Raw genomic sequence first — 22,164 nt, 5'->3', positions numbered from 1 at the left:
CATATCTGTAGCAGCAAATTAGCTAACTTTATCTTGGCTACTGTGACCAGTCACTCATGAAAACACACGTTACTATGTCATCAAGTTACTTACGAGTCGAGAAGAAAAGACAGTTCAAGTCAAGCTGGAGTCCTTCAGCAGCTCCTGGGGTCTCCATCACGGACAAGCCTGGTCATGGACATGGAAATATATTATTCCTTGACTTTATCCACTGGGACTAGCTACTTTATGGATGTTTTGACGGGCCACCAGCTGACCGGGCCCACGTGCCTGTGCTCTGGTCTTATCTCCGTCTTTGTAGCAGACCTTTTTTCGATAAAACTGGTTTCTTCAGTGGAGGGATTTCTGGAAGGTTGCTTCCACCTGAATTCTGCAGGGGGGGGGGTCTAAGTAGTTGTTTGCTGCTATATTAGGCCTATGCCTATTGTTTAAAATTTAGTTTACAGAACAAAATTTACATGGGAAAATTGATGTCTGATTGAACACAAGGATTGTTCGAATGGTGGAAAAAGAACCAGTGAAAACTTCAAAACAGATACAAACTGACCTCCAAGATCAAGGTACAACAGTGTAGCTTATACCATACTTCACTTTCCAAATGAAAGTGGGCTCCATGGAAAAAGGCCCAGGAAGACCCGACTGTTGAAAGAAAGTCTGCCTGGAGTTTGCTAAAATGAATGTTGACAAGTCACAATGCTTCTGCGAGGATATCCTTTAGATAGATGAAACAGAATTAGATCATTTTGGTGAGCCACCTCAGCTCTATGTTCACAGAAACAAATTAAGTTTTCAAAGAGAAGAACACCAACCCCACTGTGAAACACTGACAAAGCTCAGTTATGTTATGGGGTTGCTTTGCTGCTTCTGGAACAGGCAGCCTTGAATCTGTTCAGGGCAGAAATCAGAAGATTATCAAGGGGTTCAGCAGAGAAACATACGGCCCAGTGTCAGAGAGCTCTGTCTCAGTCATGGCTCCTCCAGCAGGATAATGTCCCAAAAGCAGCCAAGATTGTATGAGAAGGAAACATAGGACTGCTCTGAAGTCATGGCCTGCTATGAGTCCTGATCCTAATCAAACTGATCATCTATGCAAAGACCTGAAACTCACAGTTGGGAGAAAGCAGCCATGAGAGAACTGGAGCAGTGTGTTCAAGAAGAGAGGGTCAAACCACCAGCTGAGAAGTCTAAAAGTAAAATCACAAAGAGAAACATGATAGTAACAACAATAAACAACCAGGGACAAATACAGACATATCACATAATATATAGACATTACAACAGATAAAAGATTAGTGAGCCAAAAAGGCCAGTGAATAAAAGTCTTTAGCCTAGATTTAAAAACAGAGTATGGGTACATCAAGAATATGTTACATCAAGAATCAAAAGCAACATGTTTGTTCTATTAAAAATGGAATAGAGAATAGTGGATGCCAAGTAATTTTGGCCATACCTGTAAATGTCCAAAATTCAAAACTTAACCAGAAAAGTATCATCAGTAAAATGCAACAGAACTCATAGCAGAAAGACCCTATCCAAAATGTTTTGTTATTTTACTGGTGTTTCAATAATAATTAAACAAAAACATTGTAAAAACTAAATAAATAAATAATGGATTAAAATATTGAGGGCCCTTGAGTTTTGTTCTTCACATCTTTAATGAAGGTGCTACAGTCTTTGTTTTCAAAGACAAAATCTTGAAAACACGGTTTGAAGCTTGTTGTTTGTGTGAAATTTACCCAAAATGATCGGAAACTGATTTATGTAGGAAATACTGATGGCCAGATTCATTTCTCAGTGGGCCCTTGGGCAAAAATTTGTTGTTGGGCCCCTACTGACCCCCACATGGTAGTCTCATTATATTCCATAGACACCCAGTCACTAACCAGGAGTCTAGAGAATAAATATCTGATTAATGAAATGACAGAAAATTAATTGGTAACAATTTTGATAACTTATTAATCATTTAATTTAATCATTTAATCATTTTTCAAGAAAAAATGTCCAAACCTCTCTGGTTACAGCTTATCAAATGTGAATATTTGCTAGTTCCCCAGTTTTCTCTGATGTAAGCTTCAGACAAAACAAACAAAATCTGAATATATTAACTTGGGATTCAGGAAAAAATAATATACCTTTATGATGGGCATCACTATTTTCTGATATTTTACACATGAAAAAGAAGTGATTATTAGAAAATTTGTTAGAGCTATTGATAGGTTTTCTGTGTGTTAATTACTTGACAGAAAAATTCGAAGCAATTTGATAAAACATAACTCTACAACAAATGAGCTCATTATAAACTAAAAGAGGTCAGGTCCTAGAAGTAGAACTTGACACAACTACAAGACGGGGGACAGAGGATCTGTCAGAGGTGATACTGTGCTTGATGTTGTACAAATTTATAATAGCCTATATATAAATTTTGTCCGGTTGGTATTCCAGCCTTGAACCAAATACATCAGTCTGCACAATTGTACTGCCCATTGATAAAACTCTGCATATCTAAAATAAATGAGAGTGAACACAGGGGGAAGCAAACAAAAAGTGTGTCCCTACTTAATTACAAAATTCACAAGCTTGGCCTATATTTCACCAAAATGTTTGATGTTTCTTTTTTTTCTTTTTTTTCGTGGGGTGAAAAACCTCTGGGTGGGCGGGGCTGACCTGGTCGGGGGGCGGGGCAGTGGGGAGGTCAAAGTTGAAAGCATTTTGTCTTTTGTGCTAAGCAGAAGAGTGGAGTCCGATCGAACAGCGGTGTCTCTTCCCTCTTCCCCGGATCCTTTTAAAACTCCCTCCCGAACCTCTCCCCTTCTACCCTTGCCACCCTACCCACCCCCTGAACACACTTCAAGGGACGGTTCGGGTAAGACTTCCAGAAATATGGCTTTGTTTTTCCCCCCTTTCAGAGTGAAGGACAGGAATAACTCAGTGTGCCTCAGCGCGCTCCGTAGGCCGCGGGATCCGACTATTCCCTGGAACAGAGGATGCTAACGCTAGCGAGCTGTATGGAAAATTACCGAACTGTATTCAGCCTGATGGGTGATCAAGAGTTAGCTGCTAGCTTCTGTGGTTCATGTGTGTTTTTCAAATAGTCTGGCTAAATCTTACAGCTGTTAACTCGTTTAGATATTTAGGAAGTTGCAGTGAAAATATTATAGTTGTAGCTAACTCACCATACAAATCTTGTTCGCGTGACTAGCTGTGTTGCTCTTTCTGAAATAGGATTTGCGATGTTAACGTCGTCCTATTAGCCTTCTGTTACTTCTCTCGATACACACTCGGCATGAACCTACCGTAATTTAAAGAAGAAGTTCTAGTAGCTCACATCATGTTCCTAAAATAAAACGACAAGCTATGTCGCCACAGCTGTTTAATTCCAGGATATAGACGTTACCACGGGGAGACAGTGGGTCATTGTGCTAACGTGAATGAGTGGACTCGGGCCAGTCTAATGTGAATTACTGGACTGAAGCGTCTCATTCTTTCGAAGTGGCCAGCTAACGTTATTAAACTACAGTTAAGGTCTACAAGATGTTAACTGTCTGCATCACTTCACTGAGCTGCACTGACAGCAGCTTTCTACTAAACAAGGCTTTCCTCTGAGATGTCTTCATACTTTCCAGTAACTACATTTGTCTCTGATGGTCACATTTTCCACTCTGTTTCAGACTTTCAGCCAGTGACCAAAGACTCACTTTGTTGGCCAGTTTAGTGTCTGAATTCAACTGCAGTAATGGACTCAAGTCTGGTTGAAGGAGGACTTAATGTCACCTTAACCATCAGGCTACTCATGCATGGGAAGGTGAGTGTGGCTGCATGCAAACTCAAAATCTCATGGCCCTCTGAAGTCTGCATTCATTTCCCTTTCTAATAAGGGTCATCATTTAACATGCGTTTTTGTTCTCTTCTGTAGGAGGTTGGAAGCATCATTGGCAAGGTATGTTTGTTTTTACTGCCAGAATGATGCTATCTACATCTTGTCCCTTGGCGTGTTTTGTAAATATTGTATACTTGTGCTTTCCTTACAGAAAGGAGAGTCAGTGAAGAAGATGAGAGAGGAGGTAACGTGTTTGTTTTTCTTAATTATTTGGGCAAACAAGAAGAGACATGTTTATAATATCGGTGACATTGACTCATACATCACATGATGATGCTGGGACTGATTTGACATTTCCTGTTTTGTTGTACCGTCTATGCAGAGTGGTGCTCGCATCAACATCTCAGAGGGGAACTGTCCGGAGAGGATCATAACCCTTGCCGGACCCACCACCTCCATTTTCAAAGCCTTCTCCATGATCATTGAGAAACTCGAGGAGGTTAGAGACGCTTGCTACGTCTTCAGTGATATATGTTACAGCAGTAGATTTGAAACATTCAGATTTTCAATGGTTTCTGGTCTGGTCACTTTCCCTCCAGGACATCAGCACCTCAATGACTAACAGTACGGCCACCAGCAAACCGCCAGTCACCATGCGCCTCGTTGTGCCTGCCAGCCAGTGTGGCTCACTCATTGGCAAGGGTGGCTGCAAGATCAAGGAAATCAGAGAGGTTTGTCATTGTATTTCTTTGCTTTTGCATAGTTTTGAACTTGTCTCTTATCCCTGGTGTGTCTTAACTCTTGTTGTTTATGTTCGTGTCTCCACAGTCAGCAGGAGCTCAGGTACAAGTAGCAGGGGACATGTTGCCCAACTCAACAGAGCGTGCCATCACCGTTGCAGGGACCCCACAGTCCATTATTGAGTGTGTCAAGCAGATCTGTGTCGTCATGCTCGAGGTACAGACATTGTTTATTGTGCTTTTACTCCTTTGGAAAGTTAGCAGTGACTCTTATTGATTGATACTCTTGATGATTTATTATTTTCTGTGTTAATATTGATGCTGCTTCAATAGTCAATGGTGAATATTTCTGTCTCTCGTAGTCTCCACCAAAGGGAGTGACCATCCCGTACAGACCCAAACCCTCAGGCTCTCCTGTCATCTTTGCAGGTGGTCAGGTAAAAAAAAAAACGAAATCACCTGTTTGTGTTCCACTTGATTTGTCCCCAGTAATATTTGGCCTGACAGTGGTCACTGAAAGATATCCTCACTTTGTCCCGAAGCAGCTCTGGTCAAAGGCATTAGATTATACACAGGGTATTGTTAGTAGCTGGTGTGCTGTTTGTAGCATGCCTGGCTTTGCTCTTGTAGCACACCAAGGACAGAGGACTGATGGATATTGGAGTACAGTGTGTGTGTGACACTGCCACACCCTCCTAAGTGCTGTTCTCTCCTTGCAGGCATATGCTGTCCAAGGGCAGCACGCCATTCCACAGCCTGATGTAAGTGAAGGGCCCTCTGTAAGTGATCCAATATATTTGCAACTTCGGTCCTGGGAAGCCATGCCACCTTCTTATTTCATCCCTCTGACTCTTTCTTTTGTTCAACCACCACTGCTTGATAGACGCATCCATTTTAATAATTCTAGAAATTGTAGAGTAAATGCTAACCTCAACATTTTTGTAAAAAACTTAAGGCTAAATCATGGGTCCCATGTTCCATTTCACATTTTCCTCTCATCATCACTATAACCACTTACAAAAGGGAAATAATTACAAAATTTCAACTTTTATGTTTCTTTTCAAGTTGTTCCTCACTCATGGTTTCTGTCTGTCTTTGTTTGTTTTGCTCTCCATGTCGTTTCCACCGTTGTTTCAACAGCTTACCAAACTTCACCAGCTGGCCATGCAGCAGAGCCCCTTCCCCATTGCACATAGCAACCAGGGCTTCCAGGGTAGGTGGACAGATTGAAAGAGGGAGTGTGATTGCTGTAGATTTGTAATAATCCACTTAGTCAACACTCTCATGGGGTTTCTTTGCATTTCTTCAGCTGGGATGGATGCCTCTGCACAAACTGGCTCTCATGAGCTGACCATTCCAAATGATGTAAGTCGCATTTATCTCTTGCTTATTTAATGTGTGATATATTGGCAAATAAACATTATGCCTTTTTCTTTTCTTTTTTTTTTTTTTTTAAATAGCCTGTTTTCTTAGTTTGTTTTATTTGCCCAGTGGGATTGAAGGCGTGGATATGTTCTCACTTTTTTTTTTTTTTTTCTTATTTCAGCTCATTGGCTGCATCATTGGTCGTCAGGGTGCAAAGATCAATGAGATCCGTCAGATGTCAGGGGCTCAGATCAAGATTGCCAACCCTGTGGAAGGCTCAACTGACAGACAGGTCACCATCACTGGCTCCCATGCCAGTATCAGCCTGGCTGAGTACCTGATCAATGCCCGGTAAGAAAGAGCCTGTAGGCTACTGCAACACATCCATCACAGAGCAGCAGTTTGACAGGAACACAACAACACAGCAGTGTTTTAGGGTTTGTTTGCTTTGTCTAGTGCAGTTTGTCAGCTTCATTGTGAATGTAGAAAGGTGTTCCACATTCACTGGACAATGACACAATCAGCTTATTTGAAGTGATTTTAATGTTTTCTTATCATGTGTCCATTCGACCAGCAAGTTGCAAACTTTGTTGAGTGCCTTCATGAGTAATAATAGCAGGGGGCAAGACAGGAAGTTCTACTTCCTCAAAATAAAATCAACATTTACCAAAGCTTTCGTCACATCAGACCACTATAATTTGAGAGCGTTTGCTGATCACTTAACGGGAGGGAAAAGACAGCAGAATTTAACAGAAATTACTGACTGTAAAAACTGGCCTAATTATCCCTAGTTCATATTGTGAAGTGTGAAAAAATATCCATTCCCATTTGTAATGTGTCTACTTGTCTTTACTTTTTGTTACTGTATATAGTTATGTTTACTGTATGTACCACTGGAGACAAGTCATTTCATTGTACACTTTGCAGTGACAAAGGGATTGAATTGAATGAGTAGCTAGGTTTTAAGTGAACTTAGAAAATTACAGTTTTATTATTACATTTTTATTATTTTTATTTGTTGTGGAGTCTCAAAAAGCTCTTTGAATTACCCCTTAACCCACATGAAAGGTACTGTATAAAATAAAGTTTACGTCATTATAGAAGGATGAGGAGTAATGTATTTATTATCAAAGCATCAGCCAGCTCAGTTTTTATAGATCATTTCAGAAGGAAGTATGTAAATGTAAATATTTGTCTTGCACATCTGGATTTGAATTAATTGTTTCAGGCAGATGTTTTATGAAATTCACGGACATTCTGTGGGAAAATCCTGTGGCATAAACTGAACCTGTGTAACTCGTCGCTCAGATTGTTTGAAAGTCCAGTGAGACTTTATTTTTTTACTATGCAACTGTTAAAGTGATTGTTCCATCTTAGATAAAGCAACACATCAAGCAACATGACACTATGTAAATATTTAATTTGCTGTATTTTTAATCAAATATTAAGGTTGATCTTTTTCTGTTCTCGTCAGGCTGTCTTCTGAAGCTACTGGACTCGCAGCCAACTGACATGGAGGATCTTCATCAGCACCTAATGTAACCCCTCCCCCTACTTTTTACCAAGAGGTCCCTTATTGAACTTAATGCAAAAACCAAGTACTATAAACTCACTGTTTTCTCCTCTGCTTTGGTTAGACACCTACTCAGTTGTAATTACACCCTCATCATGATATTGGTATTTTATTTATTTATTATGTTTTTAAATTCCCTTTGCATATAGTTTTTAAAGACTTCCTTCTGTTGTATTTTTTTTCCTTATTTTGCTGTATATCTGTATGATCTTCTTGATATAGGTAAAAAGTTTTAGAAAAATCTGAAAAGGCATAAATAATGTTTTTCTTATGTCAGATTTTTCTTAGAAAATGTAAAAATGAAGAAAAAAAACACAATAACATTATAGATGGACTGTTCTTTCCCTTCCTTTTAAATATCTATTTATTTTTATTTAATACACAGCTCCTTGTAAGAGTAGAATTCATTGATATTTGCCATCTTCTGTTTGAAGCTGTACTTCCTGAATGAGGAATTGTGGTTTTAACGGGTTTCAGTGGGTGTAAATGATCTCCAGTTGAAGATGTATGCAGGAACAACCTTTTAGTGAGAAGGTAATTTATCCCTTGTCAAGTGTGGGTTCAAAGGAGAATTTTAAGCTACATAATGTTTCACCTCTAATTTGCTGAGTAATTGTTTTGTGTCATTCCTGTGTTTCCATCCGTTTTACTTCTTGATCAGGACTTTTGAGCATTGTTGTGTACTGGATTCTGATAAGGGTGGGTGGGCCTTGGTGACTAGGAGTGGGCCTGAATGAGAGGAAAATATTTTCTTTTCTCTGAAATTACTAAGACCATAGTAATGATGATAATGATGATAATAATAACATTGAAATGTTTGTTTTAAATAGAGAAAATATTTTTTTTAACTGCAGGGCTGGGGAATGCTGCAAGGGGCAAAACTACAAGACATATTGGTCTTTATAAGTATATTATGCTGAGGTATTAAATTATGATTAACTAGAAGGAGAATTATAGAATTAACACTAGTTTCCTGCTATCCTTTTTTGCCTGGGTCAGATTTTATTTTTTATTATTCTTTGCAGGATGAAGAAACTCACGTTTTGTGCACGTTTTCAAACTATTGTAGATCTGGGTGCAATTAAATTGTTGAAGAAATGAAATGCAGAAATAAAAAAGATGTGAAATGCTTAAATGCCCATTGTTGTGAAGTTTACTTTTTCACACAGGCAGCTGACAAGACCCCTTTATTAACCTGTTATCGGTGTTGGATTTACTGGTGCCACCTTCTGATGAGGCACCCTTTGTAAAGGCTTTATAGGATGTAATTAATGGCTTTGTTAATGGTTAATAAATTGTTTAATAATGCTTTACTGATCAGTTATAAGCCATCAACAACTTTTGGGTTGCCAGGTTATGGAAAGAATTTGCTAGCTTTTAACAAACAGTTTCTGGTATCTCACTTTCTAATAAGTCAAATTTTATGTTACACATGTTGGTATGACAGTGCAGGAACCCAGGAACAATCTGACAACCCAGACGTTGTTCTTATTAATAACTGGTCATGAAGAATTAGTCAATTATTTTTTAAGTTGTAATGAAGCCATTAATTACATCTTATCAACTCTATGAATGGTGTCTAATCAGAAAGTGATTCTGATTTATGAATCCAAAAAATGGTCCTGTCTCAAATCTTTTTTTTTTAAATGAAGGACAGCTGTCAAAGGGCAAATTTGAAAGTCAAGAAATGACACTGGATCAGTTTGGACATGCTTAAAGTCATTGAAAATAGTCATTTATTTCTTGTTGAGCTGTCTTACGTGACGCAGCAACAGCACAAACTGTAGCTATAACATGGCCCGTCTCTTTAAACAAACAACACGCGTTTGGTTTTGTTGTCGTTTTTTTTAACCAATACATTATTTATTGTTGCTCATAATATTTTGCTTTCGATATAACTCCTATGTTACAGGTACAATGTGCAATGCTGTATAAAAACAAAACATTTCTATTCAAACCCAAAGGATACTTACTGTTCTACTAGTAACCACCACAGAGAAGTGCTCTATTCCTTATCTGGCTACTTCCGCAGTAATATTAAAGGGTAAAAGGTACAGTTGAGGTTTTTATGAGGCCTGCCAATATAGTGAGCTATAGTACTCCTTTTGGTTCATTTCTAAAAGGGGAATCAAGGGGATCAAAATTGATTTTATATGTCTTTGGGGAGACTAAATTACCACACGTGAAAAACGTTGCATAACGCCTTTTGTGGCTTCGTACAGCGAAACAGACTCTGCCTCAAGTGATGTCACATGAGTCAGAGTCAGTTGACTACAAGTCTGAAAACGAATCACCTGAATGTCCAACACAACTGCTGTCAGTCATGTTGTGAGTAGATATCTCTGGTTCCCTTCCATTGATTGAACTATCCACCTGGAGTCAGTGGAGCACTCTCTTACTGTTTGCTGCTGAGTTAGCTGAAGCAGACTTAGTTAGCGACGCTAGTGCATGTCAGAGGAGGTCATTTTTATGAACACATTCACCGCCTTTCAAATGCACATCACACAAATATAAGACTAAGAAAAAGCCAACAATTTCAGAATCCAGTAGAGCAATACTGGTATACACTCAATTTCCAGTTTATTAGGTACACCTAGCTAAAGCTAACAGTCTGATATAATAGTCCTGCAATAAATCCATAAATCCATTCATGAAGGTTATAATGTTCAGTACTATGTGAAACTGTTTCAGAGTGATACGCAATTAACAGTGTGGTCATTTTGGAGCCTGCAGTTTGTGGGTCTGTTGAATTGTATTGCATTACATTATACTGACAGGTGTTTTTATTATATTTGTCCACCCGAATTATATCTGTGATGGTAGCCTAACTAACACCTCTCTTTGTAATGCAACACAGATCAACAGCATGATAAACTACATCCTCTAAGATGATAATACATCTGAATCAACGTGTCTCTGAAAAAATGTCAAAAATAACTTTGCATTACAACCTCCATGACGGGAGGACTGTTGTATTAGACTGAATTAGTTTAAGCTAAGTGTGCCTAATAAACTGGCATTGAGTGTGTATACAATGACAGAAGTGCATTTTTAATGAACCCTGAGGTCACAAATTTGATAAGCTTCATAAAAACCTCACGCATGTCTTATGTGTATTTGAAACTCAGTAGTAGGAGGGTAAAAAAAAAAAAAAATCACCTACTGAGAATCCTAGTTATGCATCATGATCCATGTCCTGGTGAGATTTTCATTCCATTTTGACTTTTTTTTTTTTTTCTTGAGTGCTGACATTTATTAACAAAAACAAAATAACTCAAGTAATACTTTCAGGATTAAAAAAGTGTAAACTTTCACAAAATATAAAACGGACACATTCAAACCATAAATTATAAACATGTAATCATGCATTTGTTCACAGGGCTGCATACTGTTTAGTCTTACATTTTTATCTTACAAATAAAATAAAGTTAGATATTTCTCATGTGGTATGTATTGGATATTTACATTATTATTCATTAGTATTTGATGCATTAGTGTGTGGAGTATCATGACGGATGCTCCCAGAGTGAGGGTTAGAGTGTTTAAAGGACTACAAGTGTGGTATCTTCTAGTGCGTGCGTCTGTGAAAGGGTTTTTGCTGAACTGGAGCTGTGGCTAAGGTTACCTTGGTAACTATTTTGCCTAAAAAACCCTACTGAACTTAAATGACATTTATCTGATGTCACAAGCTGCCAAAATATTTGATGTCAGGTTATGACAAATGCCCTATGTCATCTGATGTAGGTTTGCCAGCCAACAAACTTATGAGACACCATAAGTCAACTTGTCATAGTCTGAGTGGTGTAGTAGGTGTGATCCCTCATGACAACAGTAATGTACTGCACTGACAGATTGGTGTACGCCTGTGATGGTTGTTCACTGTAGGGTAGCTGGAGGTCTTTGCTAGTGTCCACTGATCTATGGAGGTCCTGTGTGTGGCGCCTGTGGAGACCCCTGATAGGGCTGAGATGGCGGTACCCATGCTCCAGCACTGGGGGGGCGGCTGGGCTCTCCACTACCTGACTGATCCAGCTCAGCACTGTCGCAGTCCGAATCATCACACAGGGCCCGACTCTGAATGGAGAGATGGAAGAGGAAAACAATGTCATACACAACCTACGGCCAATGTTAGGCATTTTTGACACCTGCGGATGAAGTGTTAAAATCCTTAACTCAAGTAAAAGTATCAATACAACAATGTAAACACACCCCATTACTAGTAAAAGTCCTGCATTTGAAATCTTACTCAAGTAAAAGTACAAAAAAAGTGTTATCAGCAAAAGGTACTTAACGTATCAAAGTTAAAGGTACTTATATATGACATTATTACATTTTAATAATGCATAATCAGTGTTTTACTGTTGTAGCTGGTCATGGTGGAGCTAGTTTGAACTATTTCAGATAGTAGTAGGTTTGTCCAGTGGTTCCCAACTTGGGGGGTGGGCCCCTTTAAGGCATCACCAGATAAATCTGAGGGGTGGTGACATGATTAATGGTTTAGGAAAAAAGATATGGATCATTTTACCTTCTTGGGCCTCAAACTGTTATTTAAATGAAACCATCAGAGAACTGACAGACATATGAAAAAACTGGCAAAGACACTTTTTTGTAAGTGGTTCAAAAGCCTAAAAGGTTGGGAACCAATGGTTTAATCTTTAACATTTTATTGCAGTTTAAGTTTAATTTGAAACATAACCAGTGACTATAGTGGCCATATAAATGTAGTGGAGTAGAAGTATAGAGTAACATAAAATGCACATATTTAGGTACAGTATCTCAGAATTCCTCATAAATACAGTTCTACTTAGTTACTTTCAACCAGTTTGTTGGTGCTTTCACGTCAGTATAAGACGTATATGACACAAACTGACACATGCAATCCTCTGTAGAGCTGCTTTACCTCATTAAGATTCTGCCCAGCGTCCAGCTGAGCTTTGGCCTGGCCCAGGGCTCCGTCTCTCTCCGACAGGCCATCAGAAGCCTGCGCGGGGTCAGTGTTGTCTGCCGGGATCTCCGACCCCTGAGAGAGGAGGTCATCGCTGCGGTCGTCCAACCTGTCGTCGGTGTTGGTGCTGACCACATCAGGAGTACCGCTGTGAGAGTGGTCGGTAGTGTGGCCCTCCTCACCGTCCGATACCGACAGGTTCTCTGAGCTGAAGGTAGACACCGACTGGCACTTGCTGATGCTGGTCGGACGTCTGGAGAGAACAAAAACAAACAACAACAAAACTGTATTTTAAAATTGCAGCATTGATGATATGGAAGAATGATACAAATTGAAAATGATTCTTAGTTCTCAGTATCTTGTCAGAGAGGGAAAATAGCTTGAGGGAATTTTCCAGTGACGAGGGACATCAAGTTACTCACCGTCTCCGTGGTAACTCAACCTCACTGTCAACTTCACCCTCCTCCTCTTCTGATGACACTCCACGCCTCTGTAGTCAGAAACATGAAAAACACACAAGTGGAAATGATCAAAGTATTACCAGAGGAGTATTGAGGAATGTGAACAGATATCCGGCACTCTACCTGTTTGCGTGTGATAGCTGCCCTGTAGAGAATAGCTGAAGGTGTAAGGTGCTGACTCCCAATTCCCCCTGACGCCCCCCGGGGCAACCTCAGGGCACCTGCTCCTCCTCTTTGTCCTCCCCGTCATGAGGCAGGCGTGGAGATCCCAGAGATCCCCGTCCTGCTGCCGCCCCCCTCCCACATGGTGAGTCTGGGCTGCTGGAGAACGGGAACGATGCGGCATCCTCACTGGGAGTGTCACTGCGTGGAGGAGTTTCTGTGAGATCATCCAGACCGGCTGCGCCCACCTCTGACCCCCCTAAACCTGCAGAGGCACTGAGGCTTCCCCCTCTCTCCAGCCCACCCACTGAGGGCTCCCCTTTTCCCTGGGCTTCTGCCTCTAGCGTAGTGCAGATGAGGTCAGGGCTGGAAGAGGATAGCTGCCTCTGCTGCTGCTCGTGGCTGAGGCCCCGCAGGGCTGCAGAGGGCTCCAGGAGCTGCTTGGAGGTGTTATTGGTAGAACTGTTAGCCTGGGCTGTTGTGTCCCTATTAGGAGAGGACTGATTCGCCTTAAGTCCAGCCAGGTCCCCACTGCTGCCCTTGCCGGGCTTGCGATGACGGGTCTTTACCCTCCGAGACCGGCTGGGAGAAGTGGAGCTTCTGTTGGGGCAGGCTGGGATAGTGACTTGCATTACAGAGGAATCCATTTTGGGAATGATTACCTCAGACTTGAGGATGTCTGGCCTGAAAGAGTAGGAGGGATTAGTCAACAACTATAATCCACAATCCTAATGAATATTCATTTGTCCCTGTCAATATCAGACTTTTATCAAATAACCACTAAAGAGATCTCTCACCTCTTTCCCGAGGGCAGTTTCTGTGGGACATTTCTCTTTTTGATGAGTTTGTCCATGGAGTTGGAGGAGCTGCTCTGTCTGGAGCTATGGTGCTTAAACAAGCCTGGATATTTCTTATCCAACGACTGCTCTCTCCTGGATAGAAATACCAGACACCAAAGACACCAAAGTGTTAATGCGCTGTGTGTGTTTTAATTTTCAAAGAATGTGTGCATTTTACAAAAATATTGTTTGTACCTCTGCAATTCTTTCTCCTTGAGCTCCAGCTGCAGCATGACAGCACTGAGCTCCATGTAAAGGTTGTTAGCCCTCTCCAGTTTCCTCTCATAGTGCTCGCGAATGTCCAAAGCATGCCTGAGAAGAAAAGAGGCTGCTGATGTCATTGTGCATCCGCATGAAAGAATCCAAATCCTCTACAATAAACGTGCACTCCAAGCACTTATTTCATCCACAGGGGCGGACAAAGGATTGACATCGAGAAATAGGACAGAGGGAAAGTGGCCTCATGCATGTAAGCCAACATAGTGAAATTACCAGCAACCACTGGTTACAACTCATTTGGTACAGTGTGACACCCTGAGTTGACATGAAACGATGGGCTACTAGTAAAAAAAAAAATAGACCTGAGCTCCTCCCTGCGTCGGTTGATCAGTTCCTCATCAAGGCGGTGGAGACAAGTACCCTCAGATTTAATCTTCTCAAAGTGCTGTTTCACCTCTTCCCGCCATTCAGCCTGAAGAGAGCATGTTTCTGTTAACCAGCTGTGTCTAGCCAGAGCTGACTTTAAAGCCAGCTCTCTTTTGGATGGCAGTTAATGTCTGATCACTGCGCATCATGTGTATTGTGTCTGTTTGTGCACATCATAGTATGATTTGTGATGCATATATGCTTCATATATTCAGATGGGGAAGCAAAGAAGCAACTATACCTGAGACTTGAAGTACGTCTCTTGTGGAGTGGACAGTACATCAGCTGATGCTATATCCAGATGAAGAAGGATCTGACGGAAAGAAGGCCTATTCCTGGGCTTACAGTTCCTGCAAATCCAAAATGGGAAAGACAGCTGTGTACATTTACAATGCACTGTAAAATCAATAAAGTCCTTAAACCCCAGACTTGCTGTGCTCATTATTTTTCTTTCTTCATTCCAACTGTCCGTTTCCAGACGTTTGCTCACCAGCACTGTCTGAGGAGGATCTTGAAGCCATCCGGGCAGCTCTCTGGTATGGGCAGCTGAAGGCTGTTGTTTCCCACACCCCAGATGATGGCAGACGAGTCCACATCTTTATACGGGATCTCTCCAGTGAGCATCTCCCACAGCACCACTCCAAATGACCTTTAAGTTAAGTCAAGCTTTATTTATTCAGGAAGTCTCATTGAGGTGAAGATCTCTTTAAAAGGGATTTGAAATTACACACATACAACATCCCAACAAGACAACTCAGTTACACAAAACAGTCACCAAACAGAAAATATCACCAAAAGTCCCTCAGAGGAATGAATAACTTTGAAACACTGAAATCACAAATGATTAAATCTCACAATACTGATACATTATCTGCAATTCTACTGCAGTGCATTAAAGATAAATGCCACACTGAGTGAAGAAAAGCCATGCGTATCTCAGCTAGAAAAAATGAGGATGTTTATCAGACTTACCAGATATCAACCTTTTCTGACACTGGCTCATTCCGAATCACTTCAGGAGCCATCCAGGCTACGGTGCCGGCAAATGACATCTTGGTGCTCTTGTCACTGAGCTCCTTTGAGGTGCCAAAGTCAGAGATCTTCACCAGGTCGTCATGTGTAATCAGCATGCTGCAAAGGTGAGATGACACTGACTTTTACACGTAAATAATCAAGAATCAGTTATGAAATTTCAGGTGTTGTGTTGGCTGAATTTCTCAGTAGCCTAGCTGCGTTGACTTACTTGGGGGACTTGAGGTCTCGGTGGATGATTTTGTGGAGGTGTAGGTAGTTCATGCCACCCGCAATGCCCATGGACCAGTCAACCAGGAGGGAAGGGGTGATTTTACGGCCCGCCCTCAGCACCTCATACAGTTGGCCTTGGGCACAATATTCCATCAAGATACAGTAACAAGGAGCCTGGGTGCACACGCCCCTAGAAGGAGACAAGGCAGTCAGATGACATAGTACAGGCGACTAGAAAAAGAAATGGATTTACACAGTTAAACGCTTGGTATGGTGATACGTGACCCTGTAGGATATCATGAGTTTCCTCACTTGAAAGTAATGATATTGGGGTGCTTGAGTTTGCGGAGATGTTTGATCTCCGTCTCTTTGATGTCCCGCACTTTCTTTACAGCCACGTCTTCTCCGTGGAACTTGCCGAGGAAGACAGCCCCTTGTGCTCCGCTGCCCACCCACTGTAGGTCTGAGATTTCCTCGAAAGGAACCTCCCAGGACTCTAAAAGCAGACCAACAAGTTGACAGGACAAAACTCGATGAGTAAATGTGAAATTCTGAAAAGTTTCACAGGATGAACACAGGCACTACAACAGATTTTTTCAGTAGCACCCTTTGAGTAATTACTTGATTTACATCCATCACACATTGCAATGTCTCCAAATGTCAGTATGTGCTCTGGCCAGTTTAGACAGGGAGGAGTCAGGAGTATTGCTGAGCAAATGCTAGGTCCATGCTACACATTCGAATAGGTTGGCAGGACACAATTACATCATATAAAGCACCTGCCATGTTCAAACAAATGGTATATTGACAGTAGACAGTGGTTATTTCTATCCAGAGATAAGGGGAAAATTGAAGAAAAATGACAATCCACTTATGCTATAGTCTAATCTGTCTGTCAACTGTCATAGTGACACTGCTTAAATGACTGCGAGAGCATGGTCACTAAAGAGAGAAGAGCTGGGCAGAATAAAAGAGACAGGCAGATCAATTCTTCATGAGGTCCACTGAAGTGTCCAGATCTCTGGAGAGCTGCAGCAAAGGCAGATTCGCATGACGCTTCCCCCTGGCCAGCTGTGAAAACTCACTGTAGCTGATGACTGTGAATGCGCTGGCCTGACAAACCCATAAACACAGTCATGCTTCCAATAGGACATGGTGGAAGTTAGAGAGCAATGAAAATAATGGAGGTCCAGTTATGGATTTTAAAATTTAAAGTCCTATACTTAAGTGCAATCTGGGAACCTTTACACTTCTATTTCACTACATATACCTGACATATAATAATGCATACCTAACAGTACAATGTATTGTTAGTTATGTTTTGTTAAACAAGTGGTTGTCAACCTTTTAGACTTGTGACCTCTTACAAATAGTGATTCCCTCCTCAAAACTTCTCACAGTTTTATTTAAATAAGTACTCAAGGCCCAAATGATCCACAATTTCATAAAGAAAAAAAACAAACAATAAAGAAAAGTCAAAAAATGAAAAACAAATTTTTGCAGATTTTTCTTCTTCTTTTTTGCCCCACTAATCATCTCATGACTTCATTGTATATAAAATGACTAAAACTAGCTCAACCAGATACAAATGCTACCTAAGCACAGATGCATCACTAACAATCTAATTATGTAGTTTAATATACAGTATAATAATATGTCAGTCAGTTAAAGGTACATTTTTTCTGCAGTACTTTTATTTCTAATACTTTCTTTTACTCAAATAGGATTTTAAAAGTAGGATTTTTGTACTGGAGTGTATCTAGATTGTTGGACTGGTAATTTTACTTAAGGCTCTGAATCAGGTCAAGCTTCATCCAAGAGCTCAGATATTTTCCATGGTGCATCTCCATGGTTACGAAGGCACCACAATACTTTCATATACTAAATGACTAAATTACATGTTTAAGTCATAAACTTGTCTGAGTTTTCTTTGTTCTGTGGCATTTAAATACATTGTCCAAAACACAGCAGGGGGTCAGATAGCATAGAGGTAGAACATTTTCTTCACATACCTTCTTGGCTATGTTTGTGTTCAGTGGAGTAGGCCTTTCCAATCATGGTCCAGACTGGTTTTAGGCAGCCAAACAGTCCCTCCAAAAAACCTCCACTTCCTGATTGTAGCCGAATGTTCTCCGACTGGCTCCGAACAGCGCCAGCCTCTGGACTGTGCCCTGCCTCGGCCCCGCCGCCACACTGGCAGACCTCATGTTCATGGAGTTTTAGCACGCTGTTGTCAAAGTGGGCTGAGGGTCCATCACTGGGAGTGGGGCTGCTGCCACCCGGTGCCCCCTGTCCACCGGTGTCGATGGACAGCACGTTACGGAGAACACACTGTGTGGGGGTCAGGTCCGTTTCGGGGGTGCAGGCAGGGGTGTCTCCATCGAGCCTTCGATAGGGGGGTTCTGAGATGGGGGTGCTGAAGCCTGACAGGGAGGGGGAAGGGGCACGGGGCTCATGGATACAGGTCCCACTCATCAGGGGTTTCCCCAACACAGCAGGTTAGGGTGGATGGAGGATGGAAAGATGAGAAGCAAGCCTGAAGGAGAAGATTTATGATAACAAATTCATTAGAATGATTTATAATCTTCACTATTACCATATTTCACCTTGGTGATTATTTCTTTTCAAGATATGAACAAGTGTAGACTAATTTCAGCACTGGACAGCTCCTTTCAGACATGGAGCTGTCCAGCGGGGAAATGACTGCTATACCTTCACTTCTACGGCCTCTTTTGATCTTTTAAGAAGTTACTAGACTTTACACTAACTTTTTCTTTCATTCAAGCTATGCAAAACACAAAACAGTGCTGTGAGCTGGGCATTCAGCCAGTCCCCCAGTTTAACCACTTAGTGGATCCATGTCCACAGCAAAATAGTGTCTGAATCATGCAGTAAAGCCTCATCTCTGTGTCTATGAATGGGAAAACCAGCCTGCCCAGTGGAGCCATCACCCAGAGTGGAGATGGGCTTTATGAATGAATCGACCAAAGGAGGTTGTACAGTCCACAGCCCTGATTGTCACCTGTTCTTTAACTGTCCCTCTGAGGAGCATCAGTGCCTGACAGCATCAGAGTAGAGCTACTCGGCAGCTCCCATATGTCGTTCGTCATGCATCAAGTGATGAGCATTGTGTGCATCTGAAGAATATGACCAATTGCATAACCACCTCGGTGTGGATGTGTACGTACGTGCGTGCGTGTGTGCGTGCGTGCATGTGTGTGAGAGAGCGGGGGGGAGCAGGGGGGAGAGGGGGTGGTAGTGGTGGTGAAGGTGGTGGGGGGGAGCACATGTACCCAATTCACATATCCTACACCAGCTCCATGTCTTGTACTGCACCACTGCATGAGAAGATCCACGGCGACTGAGCGAAATGAGAGCGTGAAAAAACGGGCAATAAACAACCACCGGGCCTGTGCGAAGGAGCAGTACACACACACACACACACACACACACACACGAACAGACACACACACACACACACACACACACACACACACACACACACACACACACAAACGCAGGAAGATCAATCTTTAAATAACCGAGGATGTGATGATGACACTCAGCAGCATCATAGCCGACGTGCATGAATTGCAAGCCCTATGCTTACTATGGTCCATGCCAAGTGAAACTGCCGCAGCGTCTGTACATTTACTCAATGTTGGCATCAACACAAATGTTTCGTAATCTGAGCTTTCTCGCTGCACAAATATGATTTTCTAACATTCATCGACGATGATTCGTTTCTTGGCAGCATCAGTTCATTGGTGCAGTGCGAGCAGTATGAACGCTACCGCACCAAGCAACGGCATCATACCTAGCCGTCCTGTGATACCTGATTTCTTATTCAATCAGCATTTAACTGGATAGTATGACATTCCCATACCTTTCTGCCTGGTTGATGCCGCGTTGTCAAGTGAAGGGGTGGGCTCGGCTTTCTATTTGTCGGTGATAATGAGCAAATCGTTGTTTTTCTTCGGTCCGTGATGTCTCTTGTGTTTCCAGTTTCTATATCCACGAGTTTCACGCTACTGGGATGGATCCCAGCGGGCAAATTGTGTTATCAATAACCGGGGACCCATGCAACGTGAGGCGCGCTGGGTTTTTTGGGGGAGGGAGCTGTCTCTTTCCCAGTGCTGAATTGACGTCACGGATATGCGAATTGCGCCGCCAGGGGGCGCTACCCGCACCCTCTGCAAACACAGCCACACAGAGAACTAGGCTATCACTTTTCCATCATAACATCCATTATTTCCATTCGCAAAAATTTGTCATTTTTGGGCACTTTTCATTCACTGATTTCTACATTGAGAGCCGTTTCAATCTGGTCCTGGATCAGCATCCATCCTGCTGCTGCTGATGTGTCCTTGAGCAAGACACACTTGAATCCCCCCTGGCTGCTGGTGTGCCGCTGTCAAAGGCTGGATTACCCAAAGGGGCAAGGTGGGCAACTGTCCGGGTTCCCAAGACCCTGAAGAGCCCCACACGGCCCAGGTTCAACCATCTCCTGTGGTTCTGGTAATTTGATTTGGTGACAAATATGCGAAGATATTTGCACCACTACACTACAATATCAATTAAGATGGGTCCTACATTATTAGCTAATTGTCTGGCCCTGTCATGTGGAGGGGCCTTGTGTCGAAATCTATTTTTCAGACCTTTTCTATTTTAGTTTCTTTTGTCCTCACGTGGAGTCTATTCCTGTGTGTAATCAAATTACCACAAACTAAGTTAAGTATTATACCAGCACAGGAGTTCTCGTTGTACTGGACTTAAAGGAAAGGTTCACATTTTTAAAGTCTGTCTAAAAAGTTTTGTGAGGTGAAACAGGCTCTGCTTCTGTAATTGTTCCTCCTACACTGTAAAAGGAACTGTAGGTTTATTGGAAACATATTGCACATACAACTTTTAGTTTATTACAGTATGGTAACATAAAGGTTATGAGTAAGCTACACCTGCTACATAATAAATGAGTCACATGACCCTGAATGGAGATTTCTGTCATCAACAATGACAATGACAATGACAATGTCAACATTTTCAACCACATGATAAAATAATTAGTTTTATGTCTTATGAAGTGGGAATATCTAGCATACATAAGAAAAAGCTTTTGGGTTTTTAACATAGGTGTAGTGCTTCTGTATGGGCTTCCATTTGTGCCAAGAATATGTTCACATGTTTATTTCACCTGAACATGTGACAAAACATGTTGTTGTATATGTCATCCTGGTGTGTCATTTGACTGTGTTGTTGTGTTGTGCTGTGTTGTTCAAATGACACATCAGGACCACATGTACAACAACACAGTCAAACAACAAGGGGTACCACAATCCATCCACTACAATCTGATTGTCAAGATAGAACTGAAGTTCAATTTGAAGTTGAATAGACAGTCAAATGTTTTGTCACATTTTCGGTCCACATTACACTGCACATGTGGATATATTTTTTTGGCAAAATGGAACCTCATACTATGCCTCTTCTATCCGGTGGCATAGCTCCCTGCTGGTGCTTCCTGGGCTGAGTGGTACCTGCATGCATTCAACTGGAGTATCAACTCTGATTGGCTGATCACAGAAATGTTTGACATTTTGTTGGCAGCAGTCTTTGGTCCATCATGTATTTCCTAGCTCCAATCTTTATACCATTTAAGAATTGGTCACATAAACATTGATATAAAAGTAAAAATAGATATATTCCTTATATCATAAGGAAGATTGAGGAAATATATATATAACATGTAGTCAAATAAAATTGTTTCTGACATAAATTCTGTAACAACAAATAGTTGGTGCCCGTTTGGCTCAGCAATGATGCAGTGTTGCTCTGTGTCCTGAAGAGGACAGCATGACAGCGCTGTCCAGTTTGTGCATTGTAGCAGAACTTCAGCAAATTAAGCATGGATTGTACTCCTGGTCTTACAATATATTTTACGTTTTTTAATCAAAAAGAAAAACAAAGATAAGGAGTTCATTTTGAATTCACATACAATAAGAAGCTATTCAGGAAGTCACTTCTACAAATACATTCAGATCTACACAGATGCATAAAAGAATTTAGTTAATAATGATGCTTTAATTGTTCCAGAGTTTAACCTTAAGGAGGGGAAGGAATTAGTGATTGGTAATTAGTTTACACTGGACAAACGTTAGCATTACAATGGATTGAAAAGACAAAACCACTGAGAGCAGTTGTATGCTCAGATTCACGTTCATCCTGAGCCAGTTTGAAATTCAGCAAACACATATTTTGATAAAAATACAACAGACACTATACAGAATTCAAATGATGGGATTGAGTCTCATTTTACATATTGGAATTAAAAGAAATGAATTAGCAAATATTTTTTCCAAAAGAAGCCACAAGAAG

At 41.3% G+C, this 22,164-nt stretch overlaps 2 protein-coding genes across 3 annotated transcripts; one reads left to right on the top strand and one right to left on the bottom strand.

Moving 5' to 3' along the window:
• Positions 1-2,703: 2,703 nt before the first annotated feature.
• LOC130174807 (poly(rC)-binding protein 2-like) lies at positions 2,704-8,634 on the top strand. 2 transcript variants are annotated; one of them, XM_056385014.1, is made up of 13 exons: positions 2,704-2,863; positions 3,669-3,802; positions 3,914-3,937; positions 4,029-4,061; positions 4,200-4,316; positions 4,417-4,548; positions 4,646-4,774; positions 4,920-4,994; positions 5,277-5,318; positions 5,698-5,770; positions 5,867-5,922; positions 6,104-6,273; positions 7,397-8,634. In XM_056385014.1, exons 2-13 carry the CDS (start codon positions 3,734-3,736, stop codon positions 7,431-7,433), a joined length of 957 nt encoding a protein of 318 aa, XP_056240989.1. In that variant the 5' UTR covers positions 2,704-2,863; positions 3,669-3,733; the 3' UTR covers positions 7,434-8,634. The 2 variants fall into 2 exon arrangements, with proteins under 2 accessions (XP_056240989.1, XP_056240988.1); XM_056385013.1 differs by having other exon boundaries at positions 5,277-5,336.
• A 559-nt stretch (positions 8,635-9,193) lies between these two features.
• Positions 9,194-20,192, bottom strand: map3k12 (mitogen-activated protein kinase kinase kinase 12). The gene is given in 15 exon segments (XM_056385012.1): positions 9,194-11,569; positions 12,396-12,693; positions 12,863-12,930; positions 13,025-13,119; positions 13,122-13,747; positions 13,861-13,995; positions 14,098-14,214; positions 14,484-14,593; positions 14,789-14,897; positions 15,038-15,196; positions 15,520-15,678; positions 15,791-15,982; positions 16,105-16,288; positions 17,805-18,328; positions 19,679-20,192. Coding segments are annotated over 14 exon segments (2,871 nt in total). The 5' UTR covers positions 18,268-18,328; positions 19,679-20,192; the 3' UTR covers positions 9,194-11,413.
• Between the last annotated feature and the right edge of the window lie 1,972 nt (positions 20,193-22,164).

Source organism: Seriola aureovittata, chromosome 9 (assembly GCF_021018895.1).
Source record: "Seriola aureovittata isolate HTS-2021-v1 ecotype China chromosome 9, ASM2101889v1, whole genome shotgun sequence".
In the NCBI taxonomy this organism is placed as follows: Eukaryota; Metazoa; Chordata; class Actinopteri; order Carangiformes; family Carangidae; genus Seriola; species Seriola aureovittata.
The sequence above is the reverse complement of the archived record's forward strand: the minus strand, read 5'-3'. Positions and strand labels throughout refer to the sequence as shown.

Bases quoted from the DNA above. Each gene is read 5' to 3' on its own strand.
- LOC130174807 (XM_056385013.1), top strand. From the start codon at position 3,734: ATGGACTCAAGTCTGGTTGAAGGAGGACTTAATGTCACCTTAACCATC. The intron at 4,062-4,199 runs GTAACGTGTTTG...CCGTCTATGCAG, and splicing joins TGAAGAAGATGAGAGAGGAG to AGTGGTGCTCGCATCAACAT. The intron at 4,317-4,416 runs GTTAGAGACGCT...CTTTCCCTCCAG, and splicing joins TCATTGAGAAACTCGAGGAG to GACATCAGCACCTCAATGAC.